The sequence below is a fragment of the Sceloporus occidentalis genome, unplaced genomic scaffold (genome assembly GCF_023333645.1).
Source record: "Sceloporus occidentalis isolate IW3139 unplaced genomic scaffold, rSceOcc1.0.p SCAF_1, whole genome shotgun sequence".
Lineage (NCBI taxonomy): Eukaryota > Metazoa > Chordata > Lepidosauria > Squamata > Phrynosomatidae > Sceloporus > Sceloporus occidentalis.
Window position 1 is genome coordinate 187,270,327 of NW_028316981.1, and position 17,744 is coordinate 187,288,070.

The window sequence follows — 17,744 nt, forward strand, 5'->3', positions numbered from 1 at the left end:
GGGTGTGCTACCAGCCAAACTTCATGGTCCATCCATTCTGGAGATATCTTGATTCAATCGCTATTTTTTGTCACACTTCAATTAAAGCCATTAACCAGTCCGGAATCCCATTGTTGATTCCTGGGAAAGGACACCCAGCCATTGTTACTTTACAAACTAATCCATTGCTGGGGGCTAGATTTCAGCTCTAAGTATGGATCTCGGAAACTTAGTCCCTACGCATACAGCTGTACCAGGCTGAGCTTTGTGTATAAAACTGTGCCACCCTCAGATTCCACGCCAGATTTCTGTGGTCTACTCGTCAGATGGGTAATTATCACCCCTCTGCCAACCCCTCAAACTCTCCTATCCAGTTTCCATATTCCTGAATGCTGTGCCTATGTGAGCTGCTACTGTGCATGTGATTGCACTCTGCATTTTTCTAAATAAAACCCTCTTAATTCATCCCAAACCTGGAGCTCTCCTGCTAGTATATACAGGTGTAAATGGTCCTAAAGGTTACCCAGCCTCTTGCAAAAGCTAATATCCCCAACAATTAAAGTAACACTGTCATATTTGGTGGGGATCCCCCCCCCCAGTCCCCCAAACTTTCTTTTGATAACAGAAATACGAAGCTCTAAGCTGCAACAGATGAGTTGAAGATAAGCAGATGGGTCTGGTCAGTGTTTGGATGGGTAAAAGAGAGCCCAATGATCTCTATGGACCCTGCCTTTGGTTCCACGAAAGGCTATGGAATCATGTAGGCTTCTGGAGGCTGCTGGACTCCAATTTCCATCAGCCCTAGCTAGTTTAGCCAGGAGTGAGGATAATGGAAGTTATAGTCCAACAACATTTACAGAACTTCAGGTTTTTTTAACTTGATATAAATTAAAAATAATCAAAGAAGCGTGCTAATGTGGATACAGTGGACATTCACAGATGCTTAGCTCACAAGGCCCTTAATGACACAGCATAGGAAAAAAAGAGAGAGAAATACTGCTAGATAAGTATTCACTCATAGACAGTCAAAGCAATTTTTACCTCCAGACAACTGGGCTGGTGGCTCTCATGTCAGCAGAGCACTGAATTTGTACTGGTTTTAGTATGAACCTAATGTAAATGTAAAAAGTGATGAACCCTATCCTCAAAACAAGTTCAGAGTCAAATCCAGATTGGATTCATTACTCCAGTGATATAAGAGCCACCACCCACTGCTGCCTGCAGCGCTGTCTGTTCACATGGGTCCCTGAGTTGCACCCTAGGCTCCCTGAATTTTCTGTTAAGGCTCCAACCCGTCTTCTGCCACAAGACACTCTACAACCAATTCCAACCCAGCACCTCTCCACTTTGTTTAAAAACCTAGTTGACCACTCAGCAATGAAGCCATTAGTAGAAACAATCAAATATACTTTATATTCCTGGTCACAAAGATTCATCTCATGCACGTCACAGATAGAGAATCTCTTTGCAAGTATGGAGTCGAAAGTACAATGTATGTTATATTTTCTTAAGTAAGAATGAAATGCTTTACCCTGCAACAGAAGGACCACATCTGATAAGTGTGGGGATTTCATAAACACATACGTTATCTGTTTGGACTGCACAAAGTCATTTCCGTTTTTCAAGTTTAAAACATCTCTCTCATCAAAGTCCTCAGAAAAATGTTTTGGAGAAGGGTCTTATTCTCAGGAAATGGGAGTTGTGAGATCCCCTGGTTAGATCAATGGTGGCTGCCAATTTCACCTAAGAGTTGCCAGCTTTTTGCTCTCAAATCCAACCCCAAATGTTGCAGGATTCATCGAACTCATCTTACTCCCAGACCCTGGGCAGCTAGATCTTAAAATGCTGTATGAGGAAACAACAAAGTTGAATAGAAATACCAGTGTTATATCTACAGAGATAGAACATGAACCTTTGTTGTATCTTTGTTATATCTACAGAGCTGTAGAGCCAGCATGGAATAGTGGTTTGAGTGTTGGAATACAACTCTGGAGACCAGTGTTCAGTTTCCAGATTGGCCAGGAAACCCACTGGATGACATTGGGAAAATTACATGTTCTCAGTCTCAAGGGAAGGCAATAGTAAACCACCTCTGAAGAAATTTTACCAAGAAAACCCCATGATAGATCCACCTTAAGGTCATTATAAGTCAGAAATGACTTGAAGGCACTCAACAACAACAACTACTATTACAACTACATCTACAGAGCTGGATGAGTGTGTGTGCATAGGGGCATGCAAACTGAAACATGGCATTGGCATTGACGATGACATCATCATCATCATCATCATCATCATCATCATCATCATCATCATCCCAATGCTCAGGCTGTGAGCACTATTGCTTACGTAGCCAAAATGGCACCATACAAGTATAAGACAGAGAAATCACCAAATGTGGAAAAACAACTCCCTGCTTACAAGAATTCACCCACTCCTCAAATAAGGGAATAAAACTCCAAGGGAGGAAACAAACCTGGACCAGTACAATGAGGACTGAATATAATCAATAGGGAGTGGGAGGGAGAAAAATGGGAGGGAAATGGAATGAACTGGGCTGAAAACTCAACAGAAACATTCCATGCTGCAGTATTTTATTGCAACATCCCACTAAATGTCCGAACATCCAGAGTTAACATGCATGTTGCTGCTTATGCAGCCAAAATGGCACCATCTGCACACAAGGCAACTGTATCAGGGAACAAAATGAAGCTGAATTTTGCAGAAGAAAACATACCCACACACCTCTTTAGGAACAAAACCCTTAAGTGTATGTTGGGGAAGGGCTCACAAACAACTTCATGAGAGACGAGAAGCTCAGTGGCTACTGAATGCTGCCTAGGTGTTGGAGGTGCAGTGGAAAAATGGGTGAGAGAGGGAATGGAATGAAGTATCATGGGTGAGGGCTTGGCTGGCTGGAACAGTGAACAGGGACACATCACAATGTTACACTTTGGTTCAAGTCCTACTTGTAATATCCAACAGCAAAGACAGATTAACAGGTGGTTCAGTGTTTGGTGGACATAATGGGAGATAGATATTGGCAACATCCTAGCAACCAAGGTGGAATACAGCTGTTAAAGATGGCAAATGTTGGCGCTGCCCTACCTTGTTGGAAGCCATCTCACTGACAGAGCGGTAGGTCTGAATGGTTTCCAGCTGGTCAAGGCACCAGTCTAGCTCTTCCAAGGTTTCTCTGGCCAGTTGCTGGTACGTCTCCTCTGCAGGAGTAGTAAAAGAAGAAGCCAACATATTAGCTCTGAGTGGTATTTTGAGCATCGCGTAACAACTCAAGACTCTCCCACCGCAACCAACTATGTTCCTTTGGCCTTGCCCTTTCTATACAGCACAGTAACTGCTTCACTAAAGGGATATGAAGGTCAGGTTTCCTATGATGATGCATATTCAGGGCTAGCAAGGGCAACCCAGGGAGCCTTTGTAGAGTGAAAGGTGCAGACAAGTCTCAAGGTAGGCTCGCAAAACCTACATCTCATAGCATTTCAGTCTATGAGGAGAGGAGAGACTTCAAACACTGTCATCACTTGTAGCCCAGCAAACTCAACTTGGGTAATAATGAAATGCTGGCTGAGGAACTTTGTGAGTTACAGTCCAAAAAAGTAACTTTCCCTAGTGCAGCTTGTGAACTGACAATGCAGTGCAAAGGGAGCAAGAGGATCATTCAAATGAACAAGGAAGCAGAAAGCAAAACTTAAGACACAAAACAGTATGAGAAGTGAAAGATGTGGATATACAGTAAAGGTGGGAATAATGTGACCCTCCAGATGTTGTTTGACTGTAACTCACAGCAACCACTACCAACATAGCTAATGGTGAGCAATGCAGTGAAGTGTGGTCCAACAACATCTGAAAGGTTATCCCATAGTATGGACTAAGCATGGTATAGTGGTTGGAATTAAGTAGGACTCTGGGAGACCAGGTTTCAAAAATCCCTGCTCAGCCATGACAAGCTACTGGGTGACCTTGGGCAAGTCACACTCTCTCAGCCTCAGAGAAAGGCAAGGGCAAACTCCCTCTGAAAAAATGTTTTCCAAGAAAAACATGTAGTAGGTTCCCCTTAAGGTACTTGAAGGTGCACAACAGCAAAAACGTTCAGGAAAATGGATACAAGGCCAACTGCAATGTTAGATTTTCTCTCATTTTGAGATCTAGCACCAGGTGGTAAGGTTGAATATCCCCCACTCCACCCCACCCTCTATTCCCATATTTCCGTCCAGTTTCCCAAACACCAAATTACCATTACCTGAAAGTGTGGCTTTACAAACAGTTGGCTGGCTGGGTGACCTCCTAAGTGGGCAGAAAAGAGAAGAAAAGTCAAGATCTGAGACTCTGGTGCCTTCCTTGCAACATAGTCATGAAAGGTCTGTGGCATATTCCCACCCCACCTAGTTACTTTGAACAACACACCTGGTGTGAAGACTGCCAGATAGCTAATATTCTGGTGGCCTACCAAAGCCCCAACCTACCCAAGCCCCTTCTCCTTCCTGTCAGGTAAGATATTGAGGGGATTTAAGTGAGTAATGTGAAGACAATAGCAATTAATTTTTGAGGGACCAGTGACTCCTCCTTTTTAGATTAGCAGTTATGGAGCAAGAACAACCCTTGATAAGTTGTAAAAAAAAGAGGGAATTCCCTCGTAAAGAGAGGAAGGTGGATACAATCAGCCCTCCACATCCCTGGATTCTTTATCATGGATTCAAGCATCCATGGCTTGACAAATATTTAAAAAAAATACATTCCAAAAAATAAATCTTGATTTTGCCATTTTACATATGGGACATCATTTTACTATCCATTGCATTTAATGGGAGTTGAATATCCACAGATGTTGTTATCCAAGGGGGGGGGGGTTGTCCTGGAACCAGAACCCCGTGGATACCAAGGGTCCATTATATAATCCGACAAGGAGAAGGAATACAGGACCCATCCCATATTTATTGTTATGGTTTTAACATTTTAATGGTGTTTTAATATGATAACATGTTTAATTGTTTTTCAACTTTTTCATTATCAGGTTTTTAGCTGCTTCTTTCTTTATAGCATTTTTTGAAAGCTATCTGAATGCAAGGGTGCGTCTACACTTGCCGGAATACTCCAGGCTGCCCTCAGAATATTCTGGTCCTGAATTCCCACACCAAATTCTTCCTTTGCTTTGACTCTTGCAGCAAATGATGGGTGGCTGCCTTCCCACATGGCCCCAGTTTGTTGCCTGGCACCCCTGCTGAGGTCAGAATGAGGCAGTGAGCCATTCTATCGACGCTGGGTGTCTCCTTCTGATCTCAGAGTAACTTGCACATGCAGCTGCATGAGTGAAGGCAGCTGCAGCCATCACTGCAAAGAGCTGAAAACTTGCAGCAAAAGTTGAGTTATTTAAATGCGGGTTAGGGGGAGGGAGCCCCAAATCAGGTATCATGAAGTTTAGACCCAATTTGGGGTTTTGGCCCTGTGTCATGTGAACAAGACACAGAAAAATCAGGGTAAATCACCCATGTAGACAACCTGCAAGATAAAGACAGACAGACAAACCTAAAAAAAATATGAAAAGATGCTTTAAATCAGCTTTACTGCCATGGAATCTGATTACGTAGACTGAGTTTATGAAAGCTTATGCTACAAACTTCTTTCCTTCAGTTAGTCTCCCAGGTGCTACAAGTTTCTTTCATGCCCTGGAACTGTGAATGAGTGCAGCACCAAGAATTTGTAATACATTATAATGTTTTAAATTAATAAAACAGTGTGTTTGTGTGGTGTATGCCTCTCATCTGTTTTGGGACTACAATACTCCTTGTCCCTGATCGCTGCTAATGGAGCCTTCTCCTGAAGATCTTGGTGTCTCCTGAAGGTCACTGGGTGACATTGGGCAAGTCACATTCTCTCAGCCTCTGCGGAAGGCAATGGCAAACCTCCTCTGAACAAATCTTGCCAAACAAAACACAACTTTTAGGAATGGACAATGGATTGATACAAACAAATAACACAGCATTTTTCAGAAACAAATGAAATTAGTGGTCCATTAACAGTACATGAACATACATTATACTGAGGTACAGTATTGCTTATCTCAGAAAGCCATAAGCTATTTACAAAAAACATATTCAGTCTTCTAGTTCTGAGTAAAGTTTTCACTTGTCTTGTTGAAGTCTCAGCTTGAACATTTCCTAAGTGAAGTCTTCACACTGTGACCTCATCTCAGTGAAGTTTTTATGACATCTACATGAAGACTGAATACAAATTTTGAATATCACTGTATTAGTCCATTGGTCTGTTCCTACAAAGTTGTGTAACTAGTAGTATTATTTTCACTAAAACAGTGGAGCCTTATCTTATTATTATTAATGCTCTTTCAGCCATGTGAATTGAGAAAACTATTTATAGTCTTCACTTCCTCTCTTGCCTATTTGAAGATGAAAGGGGCAGACGGAAGGGGCGGATCTTAAACATAATCTAGCAGAAGGCTTAGGAAAAGTTACTAGTTTGGACTACAGCTTGAAGGATCCCCCAATGATCTCATTTAGGTGAGCGGATTCTGGAAACTGTAGTCTTAAAAAGTAACATTCCTTAGGTGTGGTATGCCATGCAGCCTGTGAGAATTTAAGAAATTGAATGAACGCATTTCATTTCTCTTTCTCCCCATTTTTAAAAAATCCTAGTAGCTTGAAAGCACGGTGGAATAAGAACTGACTCTACCACTAGGAAAGAACAGGCAACAGAAATAAATTCTATAAAGAGTCACATTCAAGTATATCTTGAAATAGGCTGACACACTTACTTATTAGATGTTGGTGTAGGCACATTTGCCAAGATGGAGAAATTGTTACGTACGCTCCTCAGACTCGCCAGGACCTGCAGGAAGAGAATGGACACAAAGCATTAGGACTACAGAGCACCATGAGAAAGTCTGAAGAATAGCAAGAAGTATACAAAACTGAGGCTGATCCTTACCATAGTAAGAACCAGTGGCCATAAAATACAGGTTGGAAAATAAGTTGTTTAAATACCTGAACAGAAAGTTTTGTCCAGCCAATGTACTAGCAGGAATGAGCCCTAGTTATTTTCTTTCCCAACATTTCTGCAAGGAGGGCTCCAAGCTCGACTCAGCTTTCCATCCTTTTGTAGGTTGGTGAAATGAGTACCCAACTTGTTGGGGGCAATTGGCTTACACATTTTAAACTACTTAGGGAGTGCTAGTTCACGGATAAGCAGTATAGAAATGTACTTGCTATATTGCAAGTGCCCAGAATTTCTTTAAAAACAATCTGCATCAAAAAGCAAGGGGCAGAAATGAAAACTTGCCCTTGCTGATCGTCTTCCTACTTACTATTAGCAAAGGTGGACTATTTGTTATCGTTGCATGCTTTTGAGTCATTTCTGACCTATTTTACCCCTAAGGGGTTTTCTTGGCAGGATTTGTTTAGAGGACGTTTGCCATGACTTTCCCCTGAGGCTGAGAGTATGTGACTTGCCCAAAGGCTTCCTGGCTGAGCTGGGAATCAACCCTAGTCTCTAGAGACACAAATTCTGGAATCTCTCTCTCACACACACACACTGGCTCAACACTTGGGAAAAGTCCCTTTGAGTATTGTTACTCCCTCAGTCCATACAAGTGGCTGGAATACTTCACCTTAGCATTGCCATAACTAAGAAATGACTTGAAGGCACACAACAGCAGCAGCAACAAATAAAATCCATAAACATATACTGTCTCTATGAAGGCCTGTTCTTTGCTATAATTTCTATTTTCTTCTTGTTTTCTTCCTTTTAGTAATTTTGTTACTGTCAAATTATTGCAGCAACGAAGTTGTACATTTCTACACTGTGCTCTGTTGTGAATCCTAATGCAGCAGTAAGAACCTTTGGCCCTTCAAGTGTTTTAGCCTGCAAGTCCCAGCCAACATGGCCAATGGTTTTGTGGGGATTGCGGCTCAAAACATCGGGCGGGGGGGGGGGGGGGAATCAAAGACTCCTGACTTCTGCACAAAAAGGTAGCAGATGTTGAGCTTTTAAATCAGTATATAATATATACTGATATAATTCAGTATATTCAGATTTTAAGGTTTATATTGAGTTTTTAATATATTTTTTATTTATAATATTTCTAACTTTTTTGAAAAAAGTAATTGTTTTTTAAACAATTTGAGGTGGTGTAGACCGGCAGCCGCTGAGGCCCCGATCCGACGCTTTCCAGGCTGCGGGGAAGCGCCAAAGGCCGCTTCCCCACAGCCTGGAAAGGGGTGTCCTTGGGGCTTCAAGCCCCAAGGACACCCCGCGGCGGCGGGGAGGAGGAGGAGAAAGGGGCCACTTGGCCCCTTTCTCCTTTGCACCGCTGGGCGCAGCCGTGTGGAGGCTGCGCCCAGCGGCACAAACCAGGAAGGAGCTCCGAAACGGAGCTCTTTCCTGCCTCGCGCTAAGGGCGCACTGCTAAGGGTGCACTAAGTGCCCTGGCGCGGAGCAACGACATCACTCCACGCCGCCCCGTATAGAGGTGGCGCGGTCATGATGTCGTCATGGCAGCGGCTGTGTGGAACGGCCGCTGCCATTTTGTGCGCGTGGAGCATGCACTAGGGTTAGGGGGGTGCGGAAGCACCGCCCCTTCCTAACCCTAGTATACGCTCCGCGCGTACTATATGGCCCGTCTGTAACGGGCCTGTATCTACATTTTAATTCTGCACTGTTTTCAACATCTTGTTTTACTCGTTGATAGGTGGCTTGAGTCCCTATATCAGGAGAAAGGCAGGATATATCTGCTACTAATACAGTCTTGTTTGCAGGACAGGCACTACTAGTGTAGTATACCTAGCACAGTGATTCCCAAACTGTGCTACTCCAGATGTTTTGGACTTCAGCTCCCAGAATTCGTTACTGTTGATCAAGGTGGCTGGGGCTTCTAAAGTCCAAAACATTTGGAGGACCATATATATATATATATATATATATATATATATATATATATATATAAAATCATCTGTGTAGATATAGCCCAAGGAGTGTGACTGATACCTAGCTCAATGGAGGAAGTAAGGAATTCTACAGAAAATCTAATGAATTATAGATATTCCTGAATCTTTCATAAATCCCAAATCGCCTATCTAGGCCCAAACTGAACCCCAACCTATGAAGTGGGCAAATTTCTGAGTTCACCAGTATAGGTCTTGTCTCCCTTATCCAGAACTGTGAAATCCAAAATATTCCAAAATCCAAACTTTTTTCATGGGTGGATGAGATTGTGACATCTTTGCTTTCTGATGGTTCAGTGCATACAAACTTTGTTTCATCAGCAAAAATATTAATTTATAATTATTAATTATAAATTATTTAAAATATTCTTTAAAATTGACTGTAAGCTATATGTATAAACATAAATGAATTTTGTGTTTATACTTGGGTCTCATCCCCAAGATATCTCATCGCGTGTGTGTGTGTGTGTGTGTGTGTGTGTTTGTGTGTATATATGAAATTCAAAACACATGGTCCCAAACATTTTGGAAAAGAGAGACTCAGCCTGCACTATTTTTCAATCTGAGTGTTAAGCCCATATTCGTTTTAAAAAGATGGTAAGGAATACATTTGCCATTTTTTTAAAAAAAATGATATTAATAAAGGTATTACGGATAGGAAAATCTCAGAGGACACAAGTAAGTTGAACAGATGTTTTCACTTCACACATGTACACAGGGATTTAGAACATACCTGGGCAAAAGGTGTCACTATCAGGTCTTCAGCATGTCTGTGAAAGACAATAAAAACAACAGGATAATAATGATCTTACTGGAGGAGTATAATCTGAAAATATTTCAAATAACTTGTTGGTTTTACATGGAAATAAATTTGGTTGGTAGAAAAAATAATAAAAACAACAGGACACATATTATAAGGGGCAAATTGGACACAGAGCAGAACCAGGTCCTGATCTCTCCCATGAGAACTCCTAAATCTGGACTGCAAATCTTTGTTGGTATGATGTTTGGACAACATGTCTGAAATGAGATTTTGAGCCTGAGAGGTCATTTTACTGAGTAGAAGAATCAATTGTTCCAGTCCCCAAACCATGTACAGTGGTGCCTCGGGTTACGAAATTAATTCGTTCCGCTGTCAATTTCGTAACCCGAAAGGCTTTCGCAAGCCGAATTCCCATAGGCGCTAATGGGGAAAAGCCGCGATTCCGTGTGAAATCGCGCCGAAAAGCACCAAAAGTTTTTTCGTAACCCGAAAAAACTTTCGTAACCCGGAACAATGTTTTCCAATGGGATTTTTTCGTATCCCGAAAATTTCGTAACCTGGGTATTTCGTATCCCGAGGTACCACTGTACACATAATGACAATAGATTGAGATGCCTGCTAATGAGGTACAAGTCTATACTCTGTACATTACCAATTTTCTCTCACCCTTTTACTACTGTGGATTGTTGGTGATTTTGCAGCTGCCTAGTATGGGTTGACAAACAGAGTTTCTTCAAATGTTGGCTAGATAATGTCACTGCTGGGTAGATCTCCAACTGGATGACCAACTGAAGTCAGTGTGTGGCAGCTGCTTCAGATGGCATGGGCTAAGGGGCAGCAGCCCCCCTCCCCCGGCTTTTCCCCAGTAAGCCCCTCTAAGGTAGCCTGCTCTGTGCCACCTACTCTGAAATAGTACTGAGAATGTTGTTGCCTTTCCAATGCCAAAATCAAGATTCAACTGTCAAAACGACTGAACTGTATATGCAGTCATCTTGTTCGTTGCTTCAGGCAGATGAAATGGCTTCATCCAGCCCCTGGTCACTATTCAGGTACCCAAGGACTCAAACTGGGATTGTTGTTATTTATTTACTGGCCTCCATGATAACTCACAATCCTTATGGTCTAAGAAAACAAATCCTATTTCTTCTCTCTGTGTCACCACAAAACTGGCTTTCAGTTTACCTGTCACCTAATACCAGAGCTTGGAAGAGTTGTTGTTCTTTATACTATAATGCCCAAATAGCCATTCTGATCAGTGACTCTGGGATTTATATTTTTAAAAAAGTAATTTTCCCAAGCTCCACTCAGGAAATCATCCCACTCTTGGGCCACAGTCTGTCTCTAAGATAAGTTGTGTAGAAAAGGAGCAGCCCTAAGATGTAGCTCCTCACTAGTCATGCTGTGAGAATGTGTTCTGTACATCTCCTATGAGAAAGGAGGGAAACTCACGCTTCGCTGGCGACGGAGGAGTTGCGGGACATGGTCTTCGGCGACATGTCATAGTCACTATCTGAACGGTACAGGAAAGACTCTCGTCGCTGGCTCTGTGGGAAGCTGGGGTGAAGCACCAGACCTGGGCTGGCCTGGGAATCCAGCGGACTGCGTCCCGGTGATGGGCCATTCTCCACCTCGAAGCTGAATGAGAAAAAAAACAAAAAGAAAGGGGGAACATGTCAAAGAAGGAAGGAATGTTGCCTATGTTATAGATGAGAGTCAGTTTCCCTCAGCTTCCAAGCAAAGGTCTTCATTACATGGAGGGAATATCCAGTCCTCAGTGGATATTGTCTGCTGTTGGGCCAAGAGTCCTATCTATGAACAAAGATTTCCGCTAGTGGTGCCAGGACTGCCTCCCATGCAAACTCACCAAATGACCTTTCTACCTGTCTCCCACTTAATGCTGCAAGCCTATGTATATGCAGCATGAGATCTGGCATAGCATTTGATGATAAGTCTTTAAAAATGGACTTGATTTGACGGTGATTATTCTGACTGATCTATGTATGGTAATAGTTGTTCTTCAAAGTCAACTCTAACTTACACCAACCCTATTATGGGGTTTCCTTTCCAATATTTATTCAGAGAAGGTTTTGTCATCTGAGGCTGAAAGATTGTGAGTTGTCCAATGTCACACATCATGTATCCACGGGGATTCAAAACCTGGGTTCCTAAAGTCCTAGTCCAACACTTAAACCACAATACCACACTGATTTTATTTTGGAACCATCTATCTTGCAAGTCTTGCTAAGCCACTGTGGGTCACTTCCATTGAAAAGCTAAGCCCCCATAAACATTGAAACTAAAGAAGTCAAATACAGATTCATTAAACTAAAAGTTTGTACAACTCCAACCTGTGCTGAATTTACTACCGGATTAACCACCAACCAGCCAACCAAAATCCATTCTTCATTTACCTTTTGGCCTATTTTATCCCTCTGAGGAAGCAGGCAGCTGACTATATAATGTTTTAGCCACAATGACACCCTAGCTCTTAAAATCTTTAGCATCATCATCATCATCATCATCATCATCATCATCATCATCATCATCATCATTATCATCATCATCATCATCATCATCATATAAAGCAAGCTGTTAGCTGCAAACATTATTTGCAAAGCCTGCTGGCAATTGTGTCTAGCCCATGTGTTCATCATATTAAACCTCTGTCGTCTAGATAGCTCTGTCCTTCCCCACCAGGCAATCCACTCTTGGATTGCTTTATTGCCCTTAAGCTTTTTAGTTTATTAGATGTGGGACACTAGAAACTCCCCCCCCCCCGTCCCAGCACCACAGGCTAGCATCATATTTGTACCCATGGGCAATAATAATTTCTACACTTCCTGAAAACTCTCCAGGGAGTGGGAGCTATTAGCTTCTGGATCCCACTTTGAAAAACACTACCCTGGACAGCTATGGCCTTCCCTGCCATGCCCACCATTTGGATTCCCTTATTGGCTCTCTTTTTGTCAATACACGTCTTGTCCTATTTTTCAAATTCTGAGAGAATTCAAGCACTGAGTTTGGCATGAAAGCAAAATCACCTGCAAATGGAACTTGTTTATACAAAGCAAGCACATCTGCACCAATTTTACTGACCTGCTTTATTTATTTTAAGCACAGAACATTAAGATTTCTCAAAGCAGAGTCTGGATTTCCCTAACCAAAAAACAAAACAAAACGGGGCCACTCATTATACTGCATAAACACTGCCTAAACAAGATCCCTTTCTGTCTGTCTGTCTCGTTCTTAATCATGCCTTTTGTGCCACCTGCTGGTGAGCGTGCTGCTGTTTCTATGGATGCATTTAGTTAATTCCAAGCAAAACCAAATAATGGTCACTTCATCAGCTACAGCAAGAATGGGCAAACTATGGCCTAACTCGCATTGTGCAGCATGCATGTCCCTTCTGAGTATCCCCAAAGTCCCCAAACCTTGACTGTGAACAAAAAACAACCTTATAAATGTCCCCAAAATACCTCTTGAAGCAACCCACTCCTAACCCACTGATTTCTACCCACAGTAAAGTCACCAAAACACATCAAAAAGTTCAGGAAGTACATTTCCAGCTGACTTTCACAGGGGCAAACATTAGGCTCTGCTGCAGTTGTCCCACCCATGTGGTAGAGCCTCATCTGCATTTCTGCAGGCATCTCTTCCTACATGTAAACTCAAGACTAAAAAGCCTTTCACATGATGCAATTATAGCACTTTGATTCCCCTATAATTGCTATGGTAGCATCCTATGGAAACTTGGGATTTGCAGCTTAGGGAGAGGCACTTGGAATCTAGCACAATAATACTCAACCCCTGGTTCTCCAAGTATTTCCACCTTCAGGTACCAGAATCTCTGACCAGTGACTGGCCAACATGGCTGGGGTTTCTGGGATCTGAAATCCAAAACACCTGGAGAATCAAAGTTTGAGAAACACTAAACTACCACTCCCAGAAGTCCACAGGATGCAACCACAGTGGTTAAATGGGAATCACAGCACTATAACTGTGTAGCATGAAAGGGCCACAAGACCACACAGACACCATGGCTACAAAATCAGGCCAGTCCAACCTTCACCTGCCTTTTTACAACACCTTGCCTGATTGAGATGCCTGGAACAGAAGAATGCATTCACTGTATGTCTTATTGACTGGTGTAGGACACAAATATGGATGTGAGAATTCCTATAAACCAGATCTTGACAACTTCCTGGGAACAGGGGATCACACTGGATCCTCCCAAACCATGAAGGCACACAACACAGTCTGCTGTCATGGCCACAACATTAAATTTGCCTCAGCACTGATAAATATTGGTGACACTATAGTGGCGAAAAGAATGAGGACCAGTTGTTGTTTTCTCTTAATATTGTGCAGTTAGGGGAGTGAGTGCCTTGTTTTAAAGCAGAAGCAAGCCTCTGGGAAGGACCCAGGTGCAGAATACTGCTTTAAAACAACACTTGAAGAGCTTTGTTATCAAAGAAAATTTCCCTTTTTGTTGCAGCTATGAAAATGCCCTTTTTGGTTACAGCTATGCCAACATCATGTGGTGGTGTGGCAGGAACAAATGTTTGTGTGCATGGGCAAGCAGGTAGTCATTTAGCTCATGCCAGTTTTGGACTGTCTTTCCTGTGGTACATTCAGACTGGTGACACCAGTCAAAACACACTGTTCATCTATTCCATTTTTTCTAGCTTAAATGATTTTGTGTGGTAACAACATGAGAGAGAGAGAGGGGGGGGAAAGAGAGAGAGAATGAGCAAAGCAGTGGGAAAACACAGGAAGATTACAAACAGAAACCAAAGACACTTGGAGGTCTTGTGGAATTCCATCAGTAAGTCAGGATCACAATAAAACACAATCAATCAATCAATCAATCAAAGGACCACAATAAAATCACTGTGTAAAAACACATCTGGACCTTAAGCAACAGTATGATTCTACGCAAGAAATCAGTCCCACTGTGTCCAATAGGTTTTACTCCCTGGCAAGACCCATGTCTGGGTAACTGTATAAAATAATAGTCTCACTCTGTCTAATAAAGAAATCCATGCACCTTGAAAGGTGCTCTGGAAAGAACATGGAAAAACAGAATCCTGTTTTTATGACCAGACCATAAAGCAAAACAAGCAAACAAAAAATACACCAACAACAGATGTTGGAGAAGTTTTAGTTCTTTTGGACCACATTCCCAGATTCCCCGAACCAACATGGCTAAGCAGGGGGAGTATGGGAGTTGTCATCCAATTTTCTAAGCTGACTTCAATCTGTGGTAACAACCTCTCTAGAGCTTAATGCAGCCATTCACCCCTAAATATACTGTATCCTAAGCCACTGACACACCAGTTAATACCCCACATTCCTAAGCTTACAGTCCTCTCCAATGTTAGGTAGTTTCTCCCTAATTCTGGTCCATAAACCTCAGTTCCTCAGCTTTTTGAGGACACCCATTCCAGTCTGACTTGTCCAATGCTCTGCTCTGTACATCTGTTGCCAGCTTCTGATTTCCCTAGATGATCAACTTACCATGAGGGGGAAAAAATCTATTAGATGATGCTTCTGATTATTCTCTCTCTCTCCCTCTCTCTCGCACACACACATCAATTTTGTGTTCTCCTAAGTGACTAAGGGCCATGCAAAGAGAACACTTGCTCTAAGACACTTCTCTGTGCCAGCTATGACAAGGAGAACCCATTGCTCAACCAACCTTCGGGTAGTCAGGAGGAGGCCAGGCAGAGCCATGAGGCGGTCTGACATGGGGTGCGTTGCATGCCATGTGGACATGGGCCGTTGTCCTTCCAGCTGCTGCCAAGGAGGAGGCCTGGGTTCCGATCTGTTCAACCCAGGACACCTGCAGAAATCAGGCAGCCTTCCACTGCCTTGTCCCGCCCAGTGTCATGCCAAAGGGATGTTGGTGCAATCAGGTTGAGTAACTTGCAGTCAAGAGTAAGGGGGGGGGGGGTGACTCACCCCAGCAAATGGGACTCAGGGTGGAGTGGGGGGTGTCATGGGGAATGGGACAAGCATACCAATGAAAGAGGGCTACAGATGAGGTGTCTAAGGAGGTGCAAAGGAGACTTGCTCAGAGGAAGGGAAATTGAATTTCCCCTTTATTGTGGTTTCAACTTCATTTTGGTTTCAGTTAAAGGCAGAGAATAGCTCTTCCCCTACACACATACACACACACACACACACACACACACACACACACTCAGAGGCCTCTGCAACCGGATGTCCACTTCTGAAGCAGAGGGAGGGAGTGCCAAAAAACTCTCTCCAAAATGCACTGTTCATTCGACCACAGAGTTCATTTTCAATACATGCAAATGAAAAAATGCCCATAGTCTAGGACACAGAAGAAAACGGGCAAGAGATATTCAAGAGGCCAGTGGCATCATCAACAACAAAAACCACTTTCACATCTATCAAGTGCCACAAAAAGGGCTTGAGGGACTGTAGTTCCTTCTCCCCCGCCCCTTTCTAAAAAGACCCTGAAATGGGGTTTTGTACATCAGTGCAAAACTGCCAATTTCTAAGTACAAACTAAGGTGGAAGGGACAGTGTTTGTGCGTTGTTGATTCCCAAATCCAAGTGCGCTTATAAATACCATGCAGTCCTGATGTAACATGTAGCTTTATTGGATCTCCTTCTGGCATATTATTCCCAAATACCAAGCTCAGAAACCATGAAAACAAAACACAGTTAACAACAGGGGAAAGGAAGAAAGTTGCCTAGAACTGCAGCTGCTGCAAGCAAGTCCCTTGGTTTTAGTGCCAGGGATCACACAGGCCTGCATTGTCATGCACTTCTTCTCCAGCTGGGCGTTTTGATTTTTGCCTGGGGGTAGATCAGTTGTCAACAGCTGGGCAGCCCACAGGAGGCCTCTCATCATCCTCTTAGACAAGGACAGCAGCTCAAGAGGTGGAAGCTGGAAGCTTCACCAGCCAGCTTCTCCAGAAACAGCACACTTGGTTAACTCCAGAGGGGAAGGGAACACCTCTCTATCACCTTCCTCCTGCTTTCCCCAGTGCCTTAAACCACACAAAGCAGGGGCATTTCTAAGTCCCAAAGAAAGAAAAGAAAACATTTCTTGCAGATTTAAAAATTGTATTATTATTACAATCAGCCCTCCACAAATTTTTTTTATCCATAGATTCATTCAACCATCCACAGCTTGGAAATATTCCAAAAAGATATAAATTCCCAAAGGCAAACCTTGAATTTGTTGTTTTATAGGGACACCATTTTACTATGCTATTGTATTAAATGGGATTTGAGCATCCACAGATTTTGGTATCCATGAGGGGTCCTGGGCTAAACCTCAGCAGATACCAAGGGCCCACTGTACTATCATCACCATTGCCGTCATTATCATCATCTAGAGCAATGATTCCCAAACTTTGGTCCACCAAGTATTTTGGACTTCTATTCCCAGAAACCCCAGCCAGATTGACCAACAGTCAGTAATTCTGGAAGGTGAAGTCCAAAATATCTGGAAGACCAAAATTTGGGACCCAGGGTTAGCTTGGTGTAGTGGTTTGGGTGCTGGACTAGGACTGTGGGAGACCAGGGTTCACTCAGCCACTGAAAGCTGTTGAGTGATCTTGGCCAAGTCACACTCTCTCAGTCTCAAAGGAAAGCAATGGTAAATCTCCTCTGAAGAAAACTTGTCAAGAAAAACTTAGAATAGGGTTGCCCTAAATCAGTCAAATTGAAGGTATATAATAACATCACTTCAGATGCATCTGAGGAAGTAGGATCACATTTATGAAAGCTCATCCTTCTATTTTTCAGTTAGTCTCAAAGGTGCTACAAGATCCCTTTGCATAATGATTTTTCAGACCAACACGGCTATGTCTTTGAACACTTTTATTATTGTTGTTAGCAGTCATAATAGTAATACCTCCATTTGCATTAATTGTGTAACATTTTCCCTCTAATGACCTCAAGGCAGTCTACATGGTCCTTCTCCACCCCACCATCCTCACAACAACCCTATGAAGGAGATAAGGCTGATGGAGAAGGATTGGCCTCAAATG

General features: G+C 42.7%; 1 protein-coding gene across 2 annotated transcripts in view; it reads right to left on the reverse strand.

Moving 5' to 3' along the window:
• The window catches only part of LOC149323087 (3',5'-cyclic-AMP phosphodiesterase 4B-like), a 144,401-nt gene that overhangs the window by 65,645 nt on the left and 61,012 nt on the right, over positions 1-17,744 (reverse strand). For both annotated transcript variants that reach the window (XM_089487118.1, XM_089487127.1), the window contains exons 2-6: positions 11,164-11,349; positions 9,685-9,721; positions 6,767-6,840; positions 4,241-4,284; positions 3,088-3,200 (exon numbers count right to left, since the gene is read on the reverse strand). In XM_089487118.1, coding sequence (XP_089343244.1) covers positions 3,088-3,200; positions 4,241-4,284; positions 6,767-6,840; positions 9,685-9,721; positions 11,164-11,349 — 454 coding nt within the window. The remainder of the gene's footprint in view (positions 1-3,087; positions 3,201-4,240; positions 4,285-6,766; positions 6,841-9,684; positions 9,722-11,163; positions 11,350-17,744) is intronic.